This window comes from Equus quagga, chromosome 11 (genome assembly GCF_021613505.1).
Source record: "Equus quagga isolate Etosha38 chromosome 11, UCLA_HA_Equagga_1.0, whole genome shotgun sequence".
Lineage (NCBI taxonomy): Eukaryota > Metazoa > Chordata > Mammalia > Perissodactyla > Equidae > Equus > Equus quagga.
In genome coordinates this window covers 72,368,615-72,389,764 of record NC_060277.1, presented here as the reverse complement: position 1 = coordinate 72,389,764, position 21,150 = coordinate 72,368,615, and the positions used below count along the sequence as shown (strand labels likewise).

The window sequence follows — 21,150 nt, the reverse complement described above, 5'->3', positions numbered from 1 at the left end:
TGTGAGTGGTGGCAAGCTTGAAGGCGTGCCACGTGGAGTGATTGCTTTTTTAAAGCTTTAAAAAACAGCAACTTTATTGGAGTATAATTTATTTACAGTAAAATGTGTACATTTTAGTTATGCAGTTCAATGAGTTTTGACCAATGTATGTACCCGTGTAAGTTAAGATATAGAACATTTCCATCACTCAAAAGACTCCCTCATGCCTCTTCTTGGTCCGTCTTCACCCCCAAACCCCAGCCCCAGGGGCCCCCCAATCTGCTTTCTATCATTGGATTAGGTTTGTCATTCCTGGAGTTTCTTAGACATGGAATCATAGGTTAATGCTTTGCTAAAAGTGTGGTCCTGTACACATCACTGTTATGTGCACAAATTAGAAGCATCATGGGGAATGCAGTGTCTGTGCACTCTAGGCTCCTTATAAAAGTAAGACCTGTCCGAATGGAATACTCCTCAGCTATAAAAAAAGACAAAATCGTCCCATTTGCAACAACATGGATGGACCTGGAGAGTATTATGTTAAGCGAAATAAGCCAGACAGCGAAAGACAAATACTGTATGATTTGACTCATTTGTGGACGTAAACAAATTTATGGACAAACAGACATTTTAGTGGTTACCAGGGGAATGGGGATGGGGGTTGGGGGTGGGTACACAGGGTGAAGGGGCACCTTTACATGGTGTCTAACAAATAGTAATGTACAACTGAAATTTCACAATGTTATAAACTATTATGACCACAATAAAAAAAATCTTAAAAAAAAAGGGAAAGGCCTGTCATGTTGAAGAATGAAAAGTTGAGCATAAGTTGAACTGGTGGGACGCACGCAGGAGGCTGTTGAAATGGCCTGGCGTTGTGCTTTGGCATCCGCCTGCTGTGTGGAGGCCTGTGCTTCTTGGCGTACGCCAGGATGGGCGGCATAGCCCTCCTGTGTCATCTGCCTGGTGCCTGAGGAGCACGTTGGTTAGCGGCCCCTGCATCCGCAGAGCCCTGGGCATAAGTGGGTAGAAGGTGGGGAGGACCCAGTGCTGGTGCGTTCGGATGTAACAGAGCCATGTTTCCGCGTGTGTCTCCGCAGGTCAGAGGACTCATTCAAGCAGTACTTCAGTGAGATGCCCTGGCTCGCTGTCCCCTACACCGACGAGGCCCGGCGGTCGCGCCTCAACCGGCTGTATGGAATCCAAGGTAGGCATCCCCCACTCCGTGGGGTCCCTGGAAACCTGCTGTCTGGGCTTACCACCTCTTTGGCTTTGCTTTTAGAGGGAAAAGAGCACCCTTATTTCCATGAATGTTCACCTTCTTCACCATCTTAAAAATTACATGCAGTGAATTTTATGCTATGTAAATTACACCTCATTAAAGCCAGGTTTTTGAAAAAGTACATGTCCAGGTGAGACAGCTAGTTCTCACCACCTGGCCTAGTGAGTTCGGATGCAGTTGGGCCGTGGAGCACATGCTCCCAAACGACTTGGCCAAAACCTTATCCCAAGGGGTCTACTGTCAGACAGACCTGAGAGTGATCTTTGGTTCCATAGGACTCTGAGCCGCGGTTTCCTCATCTGCAAATCAGGCATGAGAAATCTCTGCCACAAGGGATTGTAGGGGCATTAAAGGATAATGTATATAAAGCGCTTCATATGGTTCCTGACGCATATAGTGAGGGCTGAGTGCGTGTTACTTTTTAGGTGAGAAAACAGATTTCCTGAGAGGGTGGAAAACTAAGACTTGGAGTACTAATCATGGTGTTTTTCAGAAATAATGATTATTAGTGAGGCAAACTGTGCTTTTATTCTTTATTATTTGAATACCTCCTTCCCAGCCTTTCCCCAGCCAGGTGTTCTCTTGGAGAAGCACTTAATTGGTCTGTTAAGAGTTAAACTCATTCCCCTTGTGTCAGTCGTACCAGAGCCTGGTCAGCCCTAAACAGGTACAGCTAATATTTGAGTTCTCAGTGCTCCTGTGTTACAGAGAGTGAAAAAAGACAAATCCAAGATTTAACCACAGGGGCCAGCCCAGTGGCGCAGTGGTTAAGTTTGCACACTCCACTGTGGTGGCCCTGGGGTTCCCAGGTTGGATCCTGGGTGCAGACATGGCACTGCTCGTCAAGCCACGTTGCGGTGGCGTCCCACATATAGAGGAAGATGGGCACAGATGTTAGCTCAGGGCCATTCTTCCTCACACACACAGAGAAGATTTACCCACAAATTCCACAGCTTCCAGGGGAACTCATCAGGTTCTTCACCCTTTTTTCTTCACCATTTAGAGTAAGCATATGGCTTTGTTTAGAGCCAAAGTTTCAAAAAATTAATATTTAATTTGTAATTGGTGCTTCTCCGTTTCAAATGTGCGTAAGAATCGCCTGGGGATCTTGTGAGAGTGCAGGTTGGGCTTCCGTGGGCCTGGGGGGGGCTGAGAAGCCTGCGTTTCCAGCGGGCCCCCAGGCGATGCTGGTGCCGCTGGTCCAGGGACCACACTTTGGGTATTAACAGTCTAGATCTAGGGGTCCTTTGAGAACGTTGGAGGCTCATGCCTCCTATTACTAAAAATGAACTCCTCCTCCCCACCCCAATAAAAAAACGGCAGTCCCCAGTGTAGGGAAGAGAGCAGACTGCTGGTAGGAATGTAAATCAAGACAACCTTTCAGGAGAGCAATTGGCAATCTACATCAGAGGCCTTAAAAATCTACAAAACCTTTAATTTAGCAATCCCGCCTGTAGGACTTCCTGCTTAGGAAATTATCCTCCAGCCCCAGCAAAGGTTGAGCTTCTCTGGAGCAGGTGGGATAGTTTTGTTTTTTTCTTTCATCTTTTGTATACTTTGAATTTCATTGCAGACCACGATTCTTTCTTTGCTTTAGTCTCTAGAAAACCCAGAGCTGGATTTGTAACCACCTTCAGCAGTTTTGCAAAAATGCCCATTTCTGTGCACATGCCCTTGACCCTGGCTCCGTTTTTCTCTTTTTTCCTTCCTTGTTTTCCCTTCAGGGGGATATTTTCATCTCTTTTTATTGGATTATATCATGCAGTTTTTAAGCTGCCTCAAATCCTTTTTTGGGGAAAAAGATGGAGTAGATTTAAATGCACAGGATTGTGTTTCTTGAACTCCTACTAACCACCAAGACTCTGCAGTGAGCTCCGTGGGAGATAAACCAGCAGGGTGGGCTGGTGCTGCCCTTGAGTGGACGAGATGAGATTTACATTGGGAAATAAGTAAAGAGCAGAGTATGATGATGTCTGGAGAAACTAAAAAGTGTTGGTCAAATAAGTGCCATTTCGTACGAGGGCTTAGCAGACTGACACTTGTCCAGAGGGTGGAGCTGGGTGCTGGGCCTCACTCAGCCACTCTGCTCAGTCAGGAGGCCTCTCCACGTAGAGACTTCTTTCCAAGCACGTGTCATCAGTGGAGCAGAATCTTTTCCTCTCCGAGGTAGGGAATTGAGTTGCCCTTTCCTGGATGTGGGGTCCAGCATGATGCAGATATTCCTGGTGGTCAGTGCTAAGGCCGTGGGGTCACCTGAACTTAATAAATTGCCAAAGGATGGTCTACAGACAACACATAGCCAGCTTGAGGCTGGCAGTGTGTACCCTCCCTGTGCTCTGTGAGATGCTTCTGAGGACCCTTTGGAGGGTGGGTGCCAGCGTCATAAGGAGAGATCATGAGCTCTTCAAGATTCAACACAAGTTTTGGATACACTGCTAAGGCTGGAGGACACCCTTCTGGAGAATGTGGGCAAGGCACAAAAAAATTAAATTGATGGTTTCCTGTCTGCCTGCAGAAAGTGGAGAAGGGAACTCTCCTTCGGATTCTCTAGTTGTCAACATGTAAATATTACAGCCATAGGAGCTGCGGTTGTTAGGTGTGGCCCAGACAGCCAGAAAGAGGATGACCACAACTGAGGAGGAAGAGAATGGAGAGTTCTCAGAGACGCATTCATTTGGCACAATCCTTAAGGCCCTAACAGTGTGGGGATGGAAGTACATACGTGGTCCCCAACTTCAAGGAGCCCTTAGTCAAGGATCAGAAAGCTGCTCTGGGGAGGCTCTGTGCCCAGGCAAGCAGTGGCCCACCAGGCATGCCGCAGTAGAAGAATGTGAGATTCACATGGAACGCAACTCCGGCCAGCGCGCGTCCTCTGCAGCCCAGCCCTGCACCAGGCGCGTCCCACTGCTCCTCGTCTGCTGAAGCCATGGCCTATCCTCCCCTGCCATCTGTTCTGGTCTGTCTCCAGCTTGGACTTGTCTGCTGTCCTGGCTCCCCACCTCCTGCTTCCTCGCTCTCGGGTTCACAGTCTCTCCCTGGCTTAGTGTTTTGTGCCGACTGCTTCCTTGATCACTTGACCTCTTGGGCTAAGGCTTAGAACTCATTCCTGCAAACAGCCTGTCAGACACTGCCTGCTGACCTTGGTCTGTCTGCCTCTGGCCCTGTGAAGCCAGAGATGCACTAAAGCATGGTGGAACAAGAGTGGAAAAGAGCAGCACAGGCTCCTTCTCAAGGCAGCATTTAATGAAGGGCCACTCAGCGGAATAATCCGAGTTCAGAGGAGAGACTTGCTTAGAGCTGTTTGCCAGGAAGGCTTCCTGGCGGAGGTGGCTATGGAGCAGGGCCTCACAGAATGGATGGGGTTTAGATAGGGGGTTTGGGACATTCCAGGGCAAAGGCCAGAGTAGGATGTGCATGGTGTACTATAGGGCAGAGTGGGCAATAAGGCTGGTGGGGCCACATCGTAGAGGGCCTTGAACGCCATGCTGAGGTTTTACACTTGACACTTTGGACTTCTGGAGCCTTTTGAAAGTTTTGATTAAGGGGAGATCAGTGCAGTATTGACATTCAAGCTAAACTGGAAGAGAAATCCTAGAGGCAGGCTGTCCACTGATATTTCTGATGGCACCCACTGTGACCAGGCCTCACACAGGGCTCACAACAGGCCTGCCTATGGGGAGAGGGAAGCTGCACCCTTGGGCTCTGAGGCAGGTGGCCCAGGTGGCCTCTGCAGCCCCGTGCCCGTCTCCCTAGCTCTGCCTCCCTCTAGCCCCACAGGGTCACTTACGGTCTTCTGCTTCATGGCATTTCTGAGGTCCCCCGTGCAGCTGGGGTCTGGTTTCTAGTAGAAGCACACGTGGCTAGTAAGTTCTCGTGTGGCATTGTACATTGATCTTACCAGTCAGCAGCTCTGTTCTCACAAGGACAAGGGCAGACAAGTTTTTGCATCCCACTGCCTCTCACTCCCAACACAGAAGGTAGAGAAAATCCACGGCCTGCTGTAGGAGGTGGGTTGCTGAGAACCTCCATTGCAGCCTTGCCCAGGCTGGACCAGGAGTGGAGGGACAGGGATGTGGAGCAGGGGCTGGCAGAGGAGCTGAGGTCTTGGGGCCATCGCTTTCCTCCCTATGGCCGTTTCCCACAGCTCTCTTGTCTCCTTTCCCTGCCCCTCTTCCAGCTTCTCTCCTCCGCAGATCTGCCTTAGTGGGAGTACGGCCAGCTCTCCTGAGTTCCCTCTGTTTCCCTCCTCTCTGCCATGAAACATCTCTGTTATGTCCTTGGCTTCATAGCTCGGGATGTCTATGCATCGCCCCATCTCCTTTCTTCTTTCTTGTTAGAAGTATCATCCCTGCTTTCTAAGATTCTGCCTTTGTTCTTCTAGGGTCTTGCTCTTGCCTCTTGCATTTCCCTCCCTTTCTTGCCTCTTTGTCTCTGTTTCTCTATTAGCTCCTTCTTCTCCACTTCACAGAATGCTTAGCCATAAAAAAAAAATCCATCACTCCCTAAAGCTATTGCTCAGCCTGCCCTAACAGGTGCCTCATAACAGGTTCTTCTCATTGAGAAGGTGACAAGAGAATTAACCCTGTGGTTCTCTGGGAGAGAAGAGCATTCCAGGCAGACGGAACCGCCAATGGAAAGGCCCTGGGGCAGAATCGTGCCTCACGTGCTTATGGAACAGCAAGGAGGCCAGTGCAGCTGGAGCAGAATGACCAAGTCAGGTGTGGAGGGGTTAAGACTGGAGAGTAAGAAGACCAGGGCCCATAGGGCCTTGCTAATCACACTTCGGCTTTTACACTGAGTGAAGTGGGACACCACTGCGGAGTTTGAGCAGAGTCCCACGATCTAATTTATGGTAGAGTCCCTGTGGTTGTGGTGTTGAGAAGCAGGGCAGCCAGTTAGGATGTTATTGTAATAATCCAGGGAAAAGATGATGGGGCTCGGGCAGGGGTGGTGGCAGTAGAGGTGGCAAGACATGGCAGATTCTGGATAGAGTTTGAAGTTAGGGCCTTACAGTTTGCTAACAGATTGGATGTGAAGTGTGAGAGTAAAAGAAGACTCGAAGACAACTCCAAAGCCTTCTGCCTAAGCAACTAGAAGGATGGAGCCGCCATCAGCTGAGACTGGGAAAGCCGCGTATGTCGGATGTAGGGGTGGGGGTGGATGGGGTTGGTGTGGAGTTCAGGTGAAGAGGAGTTTAATTTTGATCACGTTGATTGTAAGATGCCCATTGGTGGTGATGTGGATTCAGCAGCCTAGAATTGGGAGAGGTGGGGCTTGAGATACAAATTTGGCATTTGTCAGTTGGCATATAGTTACATTTCCAAGCTTAAAACTGGATGAGATCACCCAGGAGTGAGTCGAGATGTTTGCAATCCAGTGACCTCCCTGTTCTTTTCCTGCTCCATCTGGTTTTGTTTTTCAACAGTTGGGGCTACCCCTAAAATCCTCTCCTCCTCCCCCTCTCCCTCCACATCACCCCCTCTCCTGGTGTTCTCCTGGCTTGCTGTTTCTTGGCTTTCTCCTCCACCATCTCTTTAACGGGGGCTTGTCCCAGCTCTTCTCCCTTTGTTCTAATGATTCCATGACACCTAGAACCCCTCTGTTCCTCTGCACCGGTACTCCTCCCCTGTCCCAGTCTACTGTATGTACCAACCGGGCAGAGCACCTCCAAGTGAAGCTTCAGAAGATTGACTCTGATAGTGGTGTTCATCCCCTGTGTGGAAGCCCTCCATGACCGTGCCCTGATATTCCAAGACTCTCTCCAGTCTGGTCTCCAACACCTTCACAGCCCCGTTTCTCACTGCTCCCCCATCTACACCCTCCCTGCCATCTCACATGGTCTCCCTCCATCACCATCCTGCCCATCCCTCCAGCTCGGATGCTGCCTCCTGCAGTGCTTTCCCTCAGAGGGCAAACTCCTTCTATTGTGAACTGTTATGGGTTTATTATAAAGGATACAACTCAAGAAGAGCCAAATGGAAGAGATGCATCAATACATGGGAAGAGGCACAGAGCTTCCATGCCCTCTCTGGGTGTGCCACCCTCCCAGCACCTCCATGTCTCCACCAACCCAGAAGCTCTCCGAACCCCGCCAGATAGGGTTTTCATGGAGATTTCATTATGTAGACATAATTGGTTGAATCATTGACCATTGGAGATTAACTCAACCTCCATGTCCTCTTCCTTCCCCCAAGGTCAGAGGTCATGGGGTGGGGCAGAAAGTTCTAACCTTCTGATCATGCCTTTCTGGTGACCACCACTCATTCTGAAGCTATTTCGGGGCCCCCAGCCACCTGTCATCTGATTAAGCATACAAAAGACACTCATCACTCCGAGATTCCAAGAATCTTGGAAGCTCTTGTGTCAGAACCAGGGACTAAGACCACATATTATAACAAAGGATTCCCACTACCAATCGGGAAATTACAAGGGTTTTAGGAGCTCTGTGCCAGGAACTGGGAATGAAGACCAGACACAGCTTTCTTATTATGTTACATCTCATGATGTGCACACATGCCACACATCCGCAGTCGGTGGAGGGTTCCACTGTGCCGAGCCTCTGGTCTTCAGCAGAGCCTGCAGGGCTGGGTCTGGGGGAGCTCATGCTCCCTGTTGGAGTCTCTGTGTGTGGCCTGGGCTCTCGCTCCCCTCCGTCTCTCCTCCTCAAGCATTTTGGTGAAGGTGCTTTCGCAGAGCAGCACCAGGTACATTCCCTTGCCTGCACCCAAGGTGAGCCACCTCCACCTGGGCTGTCTTTGTGCCTTCCGGTGAGCCAGTGACTGGATCTGACAGTCACTTTGTGCGTCGAGGCACACGAGGGCAGAGCTTCCCTGTGCCATCCTGACAGGCTCGGATGAAAATGGGTAATGCAAGGAGAACCCCGAATCCTCTGAGCATCTTGGGAGCCGGGCTTAGAGCGTCACTGGATTCCAGTATCCCCAGCAGACTGAAGGAGGCCTTGCATAAAAGGCCTTATGGAGGTGTCTGTCCAGGTGGCTGTGGCCGAGTCTGGATCTTGACGTTGTCCCCCTCAAGTCATCCCTTTCCCAGAGTGACAGGATCTGCTGCCGGGCCAAAAGTCCTGCTGCCGCTGGTGGGCTGCTCACTGGCTCCCTGGGGGCTCTGGACTGAACCCAGGCTGTGTTAGCCAGCGGGCTCCACCGGGCCGCCTGAGTTCATAGGGCCCTGGCATTTGGCCTCCGTCCATTTCCTTCGTCCGAGGGGAGTGGCTGGGTTCCCTGAGCCGGAGGGGCTCCCTCTCCCAGTGCTCTATGCATGCTGGGGAATTCGCAGCCCTATAAGCTGTTCAAAAATGCCTTTCTAAGGAAGGGGTTTAGACACACTTGGCAAAAGACAAATTCCATTAGCGATTGTCTGACTAATCCTGGCTGTCAGAGAACACCGTGTTCCTCACAGGGAGGCTTACAGCCCGTCTCTCCTGCATTAGGGGCCCTGGCGGGTTTCTTCCTCTCCCCTCCCCACCCTGAGCCTTGGGGGTGGGGGGCAGCTGGGGCCTCGAGGGAGTGGCCGAGTGGATGTGAGCCCTGCCACCAGGCCGCAGCCCGGGAGGACGGCACTGGGGTGAGGGCTGCCGGCTCTCCCAGCATCTGCTTGTTTCTCTCTTGCCCTCTTGTCTGTTCCTTATCCTTCTCCCTTTTCTTCTCCTCTTCCCTTTCTCCATCTCCCACCTTTCTCCTCTCCTTTCCTTTGCCTTCTTCCCTGCCCCTTTCAAAAAATCTGTTTATTTTATAGAGAAATGAAACATTCGGAGACGTGGTTTTCAGTCCGTAGACGGCGAAGGGGCAACGCTGGTGTTTTTTGTATTTACAGGCCTGGCGCAGGCCGTGTGGAGCCAGCCCGTGGGCCTGGGGAGGGCAGGCGGGGGGCTGCCTCGAAACCTACTGAGCAGCTTCAGTGTTCTGTTTGTCTTGTTTTATTTTGAGAACATAAAAAAGGAAAAACAAGAAAGGACAGAGAATAATGTAACAAACACCCATGTGGCCACCACCCAGAGTTGACATTTTTGCTTCAGGTATTTGAAATATGAGCAAATGGGAGCATCAGTGCAGACAGAAGTGGGTTCCCTTTGCTCCCCTGCACGGCCCTGCTCCCTCCTTGTCCCCCGGGGGAGACGCTACGTTTAATGTATATCTTCATACTCTGTCTTCATAGTTTTACTGCAGGTATGTGAACCCATGCATAATATATAGTCGCGCTGGGGGTGTATTTTAGAAGCATGCTTAAATGCTGGCGTGCTGTAATAGCCTTCTCCAACTTGCTTTTGTTACTTAATGTTATGTTTTCAAGATTTAGCCCTGTTGGTATTTATATCTGGTTCATTTCTTTTCAGAGTTGCAAAGTGTTTCATTGTACGACTGTACCACAGTTTATCTATCTGTCCCACTGAGCATGGGCACTCAGTGCTTTCTGGTTTTTCTGTGTTGCAAGAACATTGCATGAGTGTCTTCGTGCCTGTCTCCTGACACAGGGACGTGCCTGAGCCACTTTCAGGCCTGATGGCCAAGTTCAAGTAGGCCCAGACCATCCCCTGACCTCCCTTGGGTTTCTCTGAGCTTCATCACCACCCAAACCAGCTGCCTTCCGCTCCTTAGCTCTCCAAGCAGGGGAGAGTTCTGGGGGAGCCAGGAGGGGAGAAGGAGGGATCTGATGAACGGAACTGGCCGTTGATATGGCCAAGGCATGGTTTGTATTTGTCATTCCCACCCAGCCCTACTGCCCTTCCGTGCTTGTTTGATTTTTATTTTATGTCACTACATCTATCATAACACCATTTAAGAAAGCTCAAATATCTATCTCACCCACATTCCTGTCCTACTAGCACAACTGTTTTCACTTTTCTGAGCCCTTTTGGTCTCTGTCCACACGCATACGTGCTTATCCACAGCTGTAATCGCACACACAGCACCGTGTATTCTGTATTTTCTAGTTAACCATGTATTACAAACATTTTCCATCTTGCTTCAGTTTTCACAATGACCTTTTTGGTGATGGCAGAATATTTCGCCCTGCCATCTGCCCTAACCTGCTCTTCCTATTCTCAGGTCCGCTTTTCCTCCCATTTCTCTGCCCAGCTCCCAGCACCCTCAGATCATATTGCCATCCACATGTAGAGCAAGAGGCTCTCTGGGTGACAACCCTGGCCAGACTCTCTGCCCCAGCCTGCCCCGCCCGCATCCCCCCCCCCCCGCCACCTCCTTCAAAACTCCCCCTCTTGGCAGTAGAAAAGCAACTGATTCAACTGTGGGGCCCTCGCAGTGCACGTGGCTTGAGATGGTTTTAAATACTCACAAATAGGCTTCTCCTACAAGGAGACTGTTGGGAGTGGGCTTTTTAGGCTTTGTTCTTTCTTCTCTGGGTTTTGAAGGAGATGGTGAAGGGGATTCTTAGGCATTGCTGGTGTCCAGGGCCGGGGGCTTGGGGCTGAAGCCCTCTCTAGGAGCGTGGAGTATGTGTTCTATGCCCAAAAGTTAAGCTTGGGATGGTGCAAGTAAACTATCAGCATCACACTGATCCTGGAACCCTCACTGCAGTGTAGACACTGTCTGTGTCTTCTGTGTCTTTAGCTAACTTCCTCCAGCCAGCATGGAGGTTTCTGTTTATCTCATAGAGCCAGGCAGCAGTCTTCTGTACATCTGCCTTCTCATGAGCCAAATAATCAACTTACGGATGATTTAAAAAAATAATAATAATGAAGTTATTTGTAACAAGAGCTACTATTTATGGAGTACTTACTGTATATCAGATACTCTGCTAAAAAGCATTTTATACTTGTCGTCTTGTTTATTCCTCACAACAACCAAATAAGATCAGAAGCTATCACCACCCCCATTTGCCAGCTGTGGAAATGAGGCTCTGAGAAGTTAAGTGGCTTGCCTGGATCTTCCTGAGAATTCTCACTGCTCTTCCCCCAACCATCCGGCCATCGCAGCTGGGAAACACGAGTTCCAGCAAAGCAGAGCCAGGCTGCTCCTCTTTCATTCCCTCCAGAGAAGCCCTTGCTGGTGTGAGAGTTATTTGGTATAAAGGCACCGGTTAGAAATCTTCCATTCCCTTTAAGTTTCCCAGTAGAGGCTTTGCCCTCTTTTCTCTGTAGACAGCTCTGCCTTGGGGAACTTGCTTCCAGCGAGGGAGGATTGGGGATTGCATGACAGGGGGAGGAAAGGGAAGAGGTGACTGGAGCCTCAGCCTCCTTCCTGCACGCAGCCTTGGGAAGCGAGAGAAGAGGGAGGTGGGCGGTGCAGAAAGCTGCAAATGCTGGGCCTCCCCTTGCGCCAGTGCTGGGAGAGCCCCCCACCAGCTGGTGACCTGGTAGAAAGAACAGCAGCTTTTACAACAAGCAGACCAGGGCTCCTGTCCCAACTTGGCCACTTACTGGCCAGGCGACCTTGGGTAGATAACCTGACCTTCCATAAAAGGGGGATAGTCGTACTTCCCGCCACCATCTGATAGCATTGCGTGAGGCGGCAGGGGCTGTGCCTAGCACAGGGCAGATGCACTGGAGACGCAAGCTTCCTCCCCCTCGCCCGCTGGCCCATGCCTGGAGGAAAGCACACATGGAGGGCTCTAGGGCCAAGCTAACCAAGATCCCATGATGGGAAGGGGGCCTGGCACCCTGCACAGAGACGCTTTTCCCCGTCCACTTGCCAGAAATGGGCTTCTCTGGGTTGAACTCTGACTGTGCTTGTTTTACTGAGTTGCTTTCTGTTTAAGCCCCACAGTCACACACCTCGTCATCTTGGGCTCTTAGGTATGGGCTTCAGTGCTCAAAGCACCAACTCTGAGTGGGGGCTGCTTTCCTGTAGCCATGGGGAAGGAGTGGGGAGACCCGAGGCCCGGGGAGCTGGTCCTTGGTGGAGTCAGCTCAGGGCTCCTCAGCAGCCAGCTGGGGCTCCGGGTCCTTGCCCTGCTGTCCTGGTCCCCACTGGCATGAACTCGAGGGACTGCAGCTGTGGTAACAAAGAAGGCCTTAAGGTAGTCCCTTGGAGAAACTGAGGCACCAAACCAGGAATCGGGCTTCTTAGCCTTCAGATTTTACTTTTCCTCCCTTTTCTATCCTCTTGCTTGTCCTCTACAGACCAACTGGGCATGCCCTGTCTGGGCTACAGACAGGCCGGTTGCTGTGTCTAATCATAGCAGTGGGTGGGCCCTGGTTTAACCCAACACATGTAATTGCCCAGTTCCTGAAACACACTGACTCTCTGATGAAAGAACTTTGTCGGAGCATTGTTGGGATGGGGTATGGCAATGGGGAGGCACTCATTTGCAGCTGGCTGGCCTGTCATGGCCCAAGCCTCCGTTAAGGCTGCTAACTCAAGCCCAGCCTGATCCTTGGGGATGGGGATGCACCTGATGTGGCCTCCTAGGGATAAAACGCAGCTGTGATGAGGAGGCTGGAAACATCCCAAGTCTCTTTTACTCTCACACACAACTTCTCTGGTGGCCTGGACAGCTCCGAGCACATGTTAAAAGCCTGCAAGGAGTCCCAGCTACATGAGTCTGCGTGCGATGCAGTGGAATGGCAGTCCTCCAGAGCGCATTGCTCTCTGGATCTGTTCCCTAACACGCCAAGCCACTTCCGGTAGGTGTGAACGTAATGGAATTGTTTTCCCTTTTGAAGACAGGCCTGCGACTGCATGCCCGCTGTACCAGCCACCGCGGCGGGTTACAAAACACCAGGGCCGTATTTCGGGTACCTTAGTGCCCCCCACAGAGAAGTAGAATGTCAGTGGAGCAAATTACTGACCGAACACTTTGGTATCTATAAATATTAAATTGCTCTGGCTTTCACTGGCCCATATAAAATTAAAGCTGGTCGGTTCCAGAGGAGAGGCGGCTGATTACTGCAAGGTGGGGAGGGGACCAGCTGCCAGTGGAGAGACAAGTGTCCCTAAAGGGCAGGACCAAGGCTGACTCTGGGCTGTGGTTGGCGGGGGGTGGCCCTGGCAGGAGGAGAATCAGCGCAGAGTGGGGCGCGCAGAGTGGGACACACACAGCAGGGAGGTGCAACACTCAGATGCGACTGTAACCAGGATGTGGTTTTCTTTGATTTCTCATTTGAGGCTTTATGGTTGGGAGGGTTGTGGGGAGCTCCGTGCTGCATTTCTCACCCCAGTCTGGCCCTCGAATGTGAAGGGGCAGTGTTGCCATCAGCATGCTCCCTCCAGGGACTGTCCTCCTCAGAACGGGTATTGGACCCTCCCCAGGCAGCAGGGCTGGAGCTGGGCGGGAAGGGCCACTGGCTGGCTGGCAGCCCCTGCCCCAGGCTCCCCTCTCTATGGGCCCCTGTGCTCACACAGTGGGGCCCTCCTGCCTGTGTGAGGCCTCCCGTGGCATCAGTTGATTTGTGCTGGTTGGTGTGTCTGGAGCAAGTACGCCACATGGAAGTGGGTTTCTATATCACTCCGTTAGGTTTGAGTCTCCCTGCAGGTGGGAGGAGCGTCTCCTGCTTGTTTGGGATCTCTTTAGGATTTATGGACTGTTTTTATGTGTCAAGACCCTGTTTTCAAAGTTCTTTAAATGCACGACCTCGTTGATCTTTACAGAGGAGGAGAAGGTAGGAACTGCATGCATGCACCGTGTTGCAGCGGAGGATGCTGAGGCCCAGAGAGGTGAAGTACGTGCTCAGGGTTCCACGGAGAAGTTACACGCAGAGAACCCACGGGAGTTCTGTGGCTATTCAGTGGCTGAGCCTGGGTTCCATCCTTTCTGACTCTTAATCGTCAGCCTGTGTGGCATCCTAGGTCCCTCCCGTGAATTGTGGGTGGGAGCCGGCCCCTCCTGCCAGGGCCTGCCTCTAGGCCAGCTCTTTCTCTTACAGGCATCCCCACCCTCATCGTGCTGGACCCGCAGGGGGAGGTGATCACGCGGCAAGGGCGCGTGGAGGTGCTCAACGATGAGGACTGCAGAGAGTTCCCGTGGCACCCCAAGCCCGTGCTGGAGCTCTCCGACTCCAACGCTGTGCAGCTCAACGAGGGCCCCTGCCTCGTCCTTTTTGTAGGTATGAAGCTTAGTGGGGGCCTCAGGGCCGGATGGGACTGGACAGGCCTCCCATGGCGGGTGTCTTTCCCTGCAGCTTCTTTCTGTCACAACAACGCAGAGCCTGGGCCTTTGTCTCTCCCTGCAGCCTTGCTTTTGACCCCAATGATTTATTCATGGCTCTCCCCCTGCGGGAGGTGCTCTGGGAGCTGCTGCTGTGCTTTCCTTCCTTGCTGCTCTGGCTGCCAGCTGGGAAGAATAGGTCAGGCCAGGAGGATGCCCTGGGCCCCCCTGATGAACAGACCCATTGTTGGAAGGAGGCAGGGCTGCACGCACAGCAGCTGCAGGGGGCTGGCCCCCTTCGGGCCAAGGCTTACCCCAGGCTGCTTCTGCCATCACCTGTGTCCTAATGAACTGTCCAGGGGCTGCTGGAGCTGGCCCCAACCTCAGGGCAGCATCTCTGGGGCCACGTGTCCCTTCGGCACCCCTGCACCATCTCACCCATTCTGGCACTCAGTGGATGACCGTGCTCTGGAGGCAGAAGGACATGGGAACATTTACTCTAGGCTCCCTGCAGCCCTGTGGGATGACCCTGATTCCTTGCAAACAGAGCAGCTGATGCTCAAGGGCCACCTCACCCTCTGCCTTGGGACTTGCTGTTGAGCTCCAACTCAAAATAATTAGGGTACTAGGATCATGGCTGAGATGCTGCCTACCCACTTCACCAAGGGGAACTGGGGATATGTGCAACCTTCTCTCCCCATTCTCCGGAAGTCTGGTTCAGGGCCCCCAGGAGGGGAGCCAGTACCCACACTTGGAATTCTTAAGCATGCAGACTTGCAGGCTGCTCCTGTGCTTGGAGGACAGAGGCCCCCTGCGGAGAGGTGGCCTTGGGGAGTCATTTACCTTGGGGCTTTCCTGCCTGCTGCAGGCTCACACACCCACATCCTGGGGCCGCTGGGAAACAATTCTGAACTGAGGGACAATTGGGAATGTCCCTGGCCATCTGCAGATGTGGAAGCAGGGTTCCAGAGGTGAAGCGAGTCCCAGCATCTCAGAGCTAATTAGATGTGGCTCTAGAGGGTGCCCGCCGGGTCTGCACGCTGCGGGCCTCCTGGGCGGTGTGGCATTTCTGGGTGAAAGTCCTCTGCTGGCACCTGCCCTCCTTCCCCCTGCTTTGCCCCTCTTGCTCTTGCTCTTGGTTCCGGGGCTCAGCAGGAGTGAGCCCTAGGAGCACGTGTGTGGCTGCTCCCATGCTGCTGTTTCACTGGAGGCATGAGGTGCCTAAAGGTGGCCCTGGGGAGCCTGGTCGGGTGCTCTCCCACGCGGTCAGCCTATCTCCTCCCAGGTGAGACCTGCTGATGGCTGTGAAGTTGGCATTCCAGCAGCCCTGGTGCCTCCTCACTGCCACCAAAGCTGTTGATTGGACCACAGTCCTGACCTCCCACCCCCTCCTTCTGCCACTTTCATTAGGAAGTCAGAGATCTGAGGTCATGGTATCTCATTCTGTGATCAGGAGCAAAACTACCTGGGACCTCAGGTCCTGGCTTAAGGGGAAGTTCGGCTTTCAAGGTGGGTTTGTGAAGAATTCTGTGAAAAGGATCATGTTTGCCTGGGGCATTAGTGCTACTCAGCGAGGTGAGGTGTTTCTGGGGAGCGTGGCGTAGGAGAGCGCTGTGCGAACCGGGGCATGTGCGCACAGGGCCCACCCTAGGGCACCCAGGAGGCGAGGCCTGTGTCCCAGGGGAAGCTCTTTGTCCATGCAGGGGCTGCCCAGATGGGCATTTCAGGCCCTTGGCCCAGGCTTCTTTGGGGGGCACCACTCCATCTGTCTGACAAGCCAGGGTGTCTCTGTGTCATTCTCTCCCCATCACAGATTCTGAGGATGATGGGGAGTCTGAAGCGGCCAAGCAGCTTATCCAGCCCATAGCCGAGAAGATCATCGCCAAGTACAAGGCCAAAGAGGAAGAGGCGCCGCTTCTGTTCTTCGTGGCGGGGGAGGTGAGTGCCTCCATTTTAGAACGTGAGTTGGGGGCCCCAGGGTCTGGGGTGAGGGTGCTTCTGGAGAGCCGACAGACAAATGTGGCATGGAAAGGTGGGTCATCAGGCATGGAAAACCACTTCCTGCCCCTGCTGCTTTCTTCTCCCAGTCTTTCTCACTCAGCAGCCTCAGAGCAGCAGGATATCCTCCCAGGACAGACATCCCACGTGCACCTCTCCCACCCAGGCTCTGGGGAGAGTGGCAGCCACAAAGATCGTGATAACACCTACTCCCTCCGGGAGTAACGAGGGTCCAAACCAGGCCCCTGATGCTTTGCTGAGTGTCTGCTTGGTTAGTCCCTCCTACCAGCCTGGAGATGGGCTTTTCCCATTACAGGGATCCTTGCTGGGGGCCACAGCTGCGACCTGCAGTTATGGACAGTGCTGAGGTTGGAAACTGCTGACATCCCAGCTCTTTTACCCAAGGCCTTTCCCTTGGAGGCCTCCAGCTGGGCGGGACCAAGCAGGGGGCTTTTCTCAGGGTGAGACGTCCGGGCCCTTCAGTCGAGCGGACTTGAGCAGATGCGTGGCTCCCCTAAGGAGTACGAGCCTCTGTCTTGCAATGTGGGGGTCTCAGCAAGATGGCTGCGGTCGGCGTAGACGCTCTACCTCGGTCCCCACCCCCACGAGCTTCCTCCACGCATGCTCCACTGCCTCCCACCCTCCCAGGCACCCGCCGTTAGCCAGTTATTGACGGACACTTTTTGAAGCGCCCCTGCTCTCCTCCACTTCCAGTTGGTCAGAACCCCGTGCGCATTTCCCACTGTGTTTCAATCCCAGGAGAGGCAGTGGCGGCTGGACACCCTGAACCACCCATTCATCACCTCCTCAATAGCAGCCCCTGCTAAGCCCTGCTGGGCCCCTCACAGCTGGCGGAAGTCCCCCTGCTCAGCTCTGGGGTGGAGGAAACAAAGCAGGTTCACAGGGCCCTGCCTGGAGGAAACAAAGCAGGCACGGAGGCTGCCCGGAATTTATTAAACGCTAACCCCTTTCGAATGGCTCTGAGAGGAAAGAGGGGCGCAGAACAGAAAGGGCTCAGCCGTGGGCAGGGGTCGGCGCTAGGAAGCTCCAGTAACTGCTTTAGAAATGTGGCTGAAAAGCAGCATCTGCAGGTTTTTTAGATACCAGGTACCAAGCCAAATGCTTCACTTGCTGGGTCCCATTTGCTCCTCTCTCGGGTCATGGGAATCAGTACACTCCACCGATGAGGAGGGCCGGCTCCGAGAGTGTGAGTGCTGCCTGGCTTGCACACCTCATGTGGCCCCACGTGAGCTGTTATTAAATCCATTTTACAGGGGATGAGACCTTGGCTCGGAGAAGTGACTTGTCAAAGTCACACATGAAGTAGGTGGCAGAGAGAGGAGTAAGCGTGAGGTCGGTGTGGCTCCAGAAGTGCTGCCACTCCTTCTGTCCATGTGGTCCAGCAGGTGGACCGGCCCAGGCCTAGAGGGAAGGATGCTTGGACCAGGAAGTTGGACAGGGAGCTGGGGTCATCCGCTGCTCCAGTTCCCCACCTGGCCGCCCTGTCCTTCCTGTGCGCTTCACCTGGGCAGCTCCCTTGGTCCAGTTCTCTGTCCTCATGCTCAGAAACAAAGCAACATGGAAGGAGGGTAGGCACAGGGTGCTGGAACATCAGGCAGTAACTGAGTGCCTCTGAGACCAGGACTCTGGCCCTCTCACATTCCACCCAGGGCTAAGGGGAGCCCCTTGTTTGTCTTGATCCTGTCTGCTCTGGCAGGCGGAAGTCATCCCTTCTGAAGCCTTAACAGACATCAGAATTCATCTCCGTTTGATTTGCTCAGAGGAGAGGGGAGGGAGGCAGCGTAGCTCTTGGCTTGGCCTAGGCCTCCTAATGGGAATTCGATGTATGGTATTTGTCCAGGTGTCTCTCTTCTGTTTATCATGAAGATTGTTTATTAACCCATATGGAGGGCCTGACTTGGGTGAACAAACCAGAGAGGTTGAATCACCCGGTGTGGCTGGGAAGTGCGTGGTGTTTCTGGGGTGGGGGAAAAAAAGACGATCACTAAATCTTGCTAAAGATTTGCCCTTTGAGAAAGGAATGTTTTTTGTCTCAGAAACTGGTGAACCATAAATTTCATGCCTCCTGGTCACCAGCATTTAAGGCCAGGAATACCCCACACCCTTTCTCTGCAGGGCGATCCTGGTCTTTTCATTCTGTTTAGAATGTTGTGCATTTCATAGTGAGATAACCTCGGGATGGGTATGTAGAGTCCATTTGCTGTTATCTACTGAATGAGGGTCAACAGTGTAAAAGGTAATCTCAAACGGTTGCTCCCTACAAATCTTTCTCCTTGTCTTTGGCTTTCTGCGTTTGCCTTTAGACTTAGTAAGGCTACATGTGATGTTAGGAAATCCACTTGGACAGCCACTGGGAATGTATGATGAAGTGCCGGCTTCCTGCTCAGATCAAGACAGTGACCCGTTAGACCTCAGCCGTACTTCACTAGCCCTGTCTCCTGAACTGGCCGTGCAAGTCCTGCCCGACTGAGACACAGGGGTGGAGGTGGGGGCAGGGAGCTGTTTCTGTGTGTAAACACTCCAGAGTTGAAGTCCAGACTGGCCTCAGATAATCCACAGTGGCGCTGCAAATGATTGAGAGCTGACTGCAAACGTACGTAATCAAAGGGCATCACGTTTTTACAGAGCAGAAGACGTGTTAAAGTTGCGTTCATCCTAATAAGGAAAGATGACTTGCCTGGTGGTTTGGGGTGATGCAGAGAGAGAGTGTGTGAACCAGCCTCCCCCTCCCCAAGGCAGGGCAGGGTCCACTGCTCCCCGTTCCAAGAGCCCATCTTTCCTGGAGGGGCCTGCTCCTCAGGGTGATGGAGTGGTTCCATTCCATGCCATCTGGGGAGCCTGGGCCTGGGGGACGTTACTCTCTGTCTTGAAAACTTACTGGTTCTCTCTCCCTTCTGGTGACTTCCAGGATGACATGACTGACTCCCTGCGAGATTATACCAACCTGCCTGAGGCTGCCCCTTTGCTCACCATTCTGGACATGTCAGCCCGGGCCAAGTACGTGATGGACGTGGAGGAGATCACCCCTGCCATTGTGGAGGCCTTTGTGAATGACTTCCTAGCAGAAAAGCTCAAACCCGAGCCCATCTAGTGGGGCTCTGGCCTCATGAGACGTTATTTAAAACTCAGTCTTCTCCTCCTCCTCCCCTTCCTTCCCTTTGCCCTTGGACTTTTCCAGCGTGTTTTGAATCACACAACTCAAGTGTCCAACCTCTCTGTGGTGCCTTGTTTTCTGCATTAACTCCTCAGCTAGCACCTCAGGGTGCGCATCCTCTCAGCAGCAGAAGAACCCACCGTGTTTGGAGACCCTGCTTGGGATTCACGGGGCTGGCATAACCCAGCCAGAAGTGGGACTGCGTCACTTAGTGACTAGCTCTTAGTGAAGCATCCGCCAGGGTGTTCTCCTGCCAAGTTCACATGAAGCAACAGGGCATCGGGGCTTGGGCCCTGCCTCTGGGGTCAGCACGTGCTCGAGACAGCTCAGTGACACCTGTACGTGCAGGTGGAGCAGGGAAAGGGCCACGGCGGCGTTAGGCCTCAGCTTAGAGCTGCTGGTGAGAACATCCTTTCCTAGTGACTTAGTCTGTTCAGTCTGAGGGAGAAACACCAGCTTGTCAGTCAGTTCTTGGGCAGCGGATCTCCAGATCTCAAAGGAAGCTTGCGTTCTCTTTTGGTGAGAAAAAGAGTAGCTACAGTAATGATTTATATAGTAATTGCTTACTTTTATTGAGCTCCTACCATGTGATAGGAGCTTCTCATTCTTTCCTAGTATCTTTCTTCCTTGATCTTGACCTTCTCCAAGTTTCATACGAACAGCCCCTACTATCTTGGAATTTTGTTGATAAATTCTCACCCTTGGACATCTTCCCAAGAAGATGCACTCAGCCCTGCCTTCTTAGAGGAGCAGACCTCTAACTTGGCCCAGCTTCGGGCCTGGGGCGGCAGCAGCTCTGCTGAGGTGCCTGTGCCCACCTTTGGTTACCCCTGTCGTTCCCTTTTCATAGCAGAACTAAAAAGAGACAAGAAATTACCAGAAGCCTAGCTTTTTGCTAAGAACCTGCAGAAAGAGCTGTGCCCTAGGGTGGGAGTGAGGGCAGAGGACATTTCAATGAAGAGTAGGCCTTGGATCCGCTTTGCTAGGTTCCGGTAGCTCAGCTCCTTATTTGGGCTGAACTGACCACAAAAACAAAAACCATAACAGCTGCGTACTTAGGCTTTGGGTTGGAGGGCTTCGGCCTAGGGATTCGCAGGGTGTTAGCCTCTCTCAGTCAGGCGTCAGGGTCTTGAAATAATCCCAGGCCTTACCCTTCACCCCACTCCCAGCTGTCTGCCAGTCAAGACCGTTTATTTGGAAAACCCAGCCCCCAGTGAGCTGTTGACACTGTTGCTCCTTTGCCAAATTGGATTGTTGATTTGTAGTTCAGAGGTACAACATTAGTTGGTAATTAGACTGTTCCTTGATGTCACCAGCCTGAAATGCAATTGCCTAGTAGGAAATAAAGCGGGCATCTCTGGACGTTATCAACCACCCGGCCTTTCCTGTCCTTCATAACAAAAATCTGTTTGCTTGTGGTGCTGTGCTCTCATGGGGAGTGGGCAGTGGGGGGTGGGACACGTGAGATCTTCTTGACTTTCACGGGATACCTGGTAGCTATGTTTCAGAACTTCCAGGAACCCCCAGACCGAATGTGGTCGTGGTGTCAAGTCCTCCAGAACCTGGGAAGCTCCCTGGATTTGAGCGTCAGAGGCAGATCCCTGCTGGAGCCCTGGGTGCCATCTCTCCTGGTCTCACTTGCCCTTGTGGGGGTGGA

At 52.6% G+C, this 21,150-nt stretch overlaps 1 protein-coding gene across 1 annotated transcript in view; it reads left to right on the top strand.

Moving 5' to 3' along the window:
- NXN (nucleoredoxin) overlaps positions 1-20,867 on the top strand; it is a 138,558-nt gene extending 117,691 nt beyond the window's left edge. Inside the window, exons 5-8 of the mRNA XM_046677553.1 lie at positions 1,080-1,186; positions 14,100-14,279; positions 16,134-16,258; positions 19,248-20,867. Of these exons, the coding sequence (XP_046533509.1) occupies positions 1,080-1,186; positions 14,100-14,279; positions 16,134-16,258; positions 19,248-19,430 (595 nt within the window). The 3' untranslated portion in view covers positions 19,431-20,867. The remainder of the gene's footprint in view (positions 1-1,079; positions 1,187-14,099; positions 14,280-16,133; positions 16,259-19,247) is intronic.
- Positions 20,868-21,150: the final 283 nt, after the last annotated feature.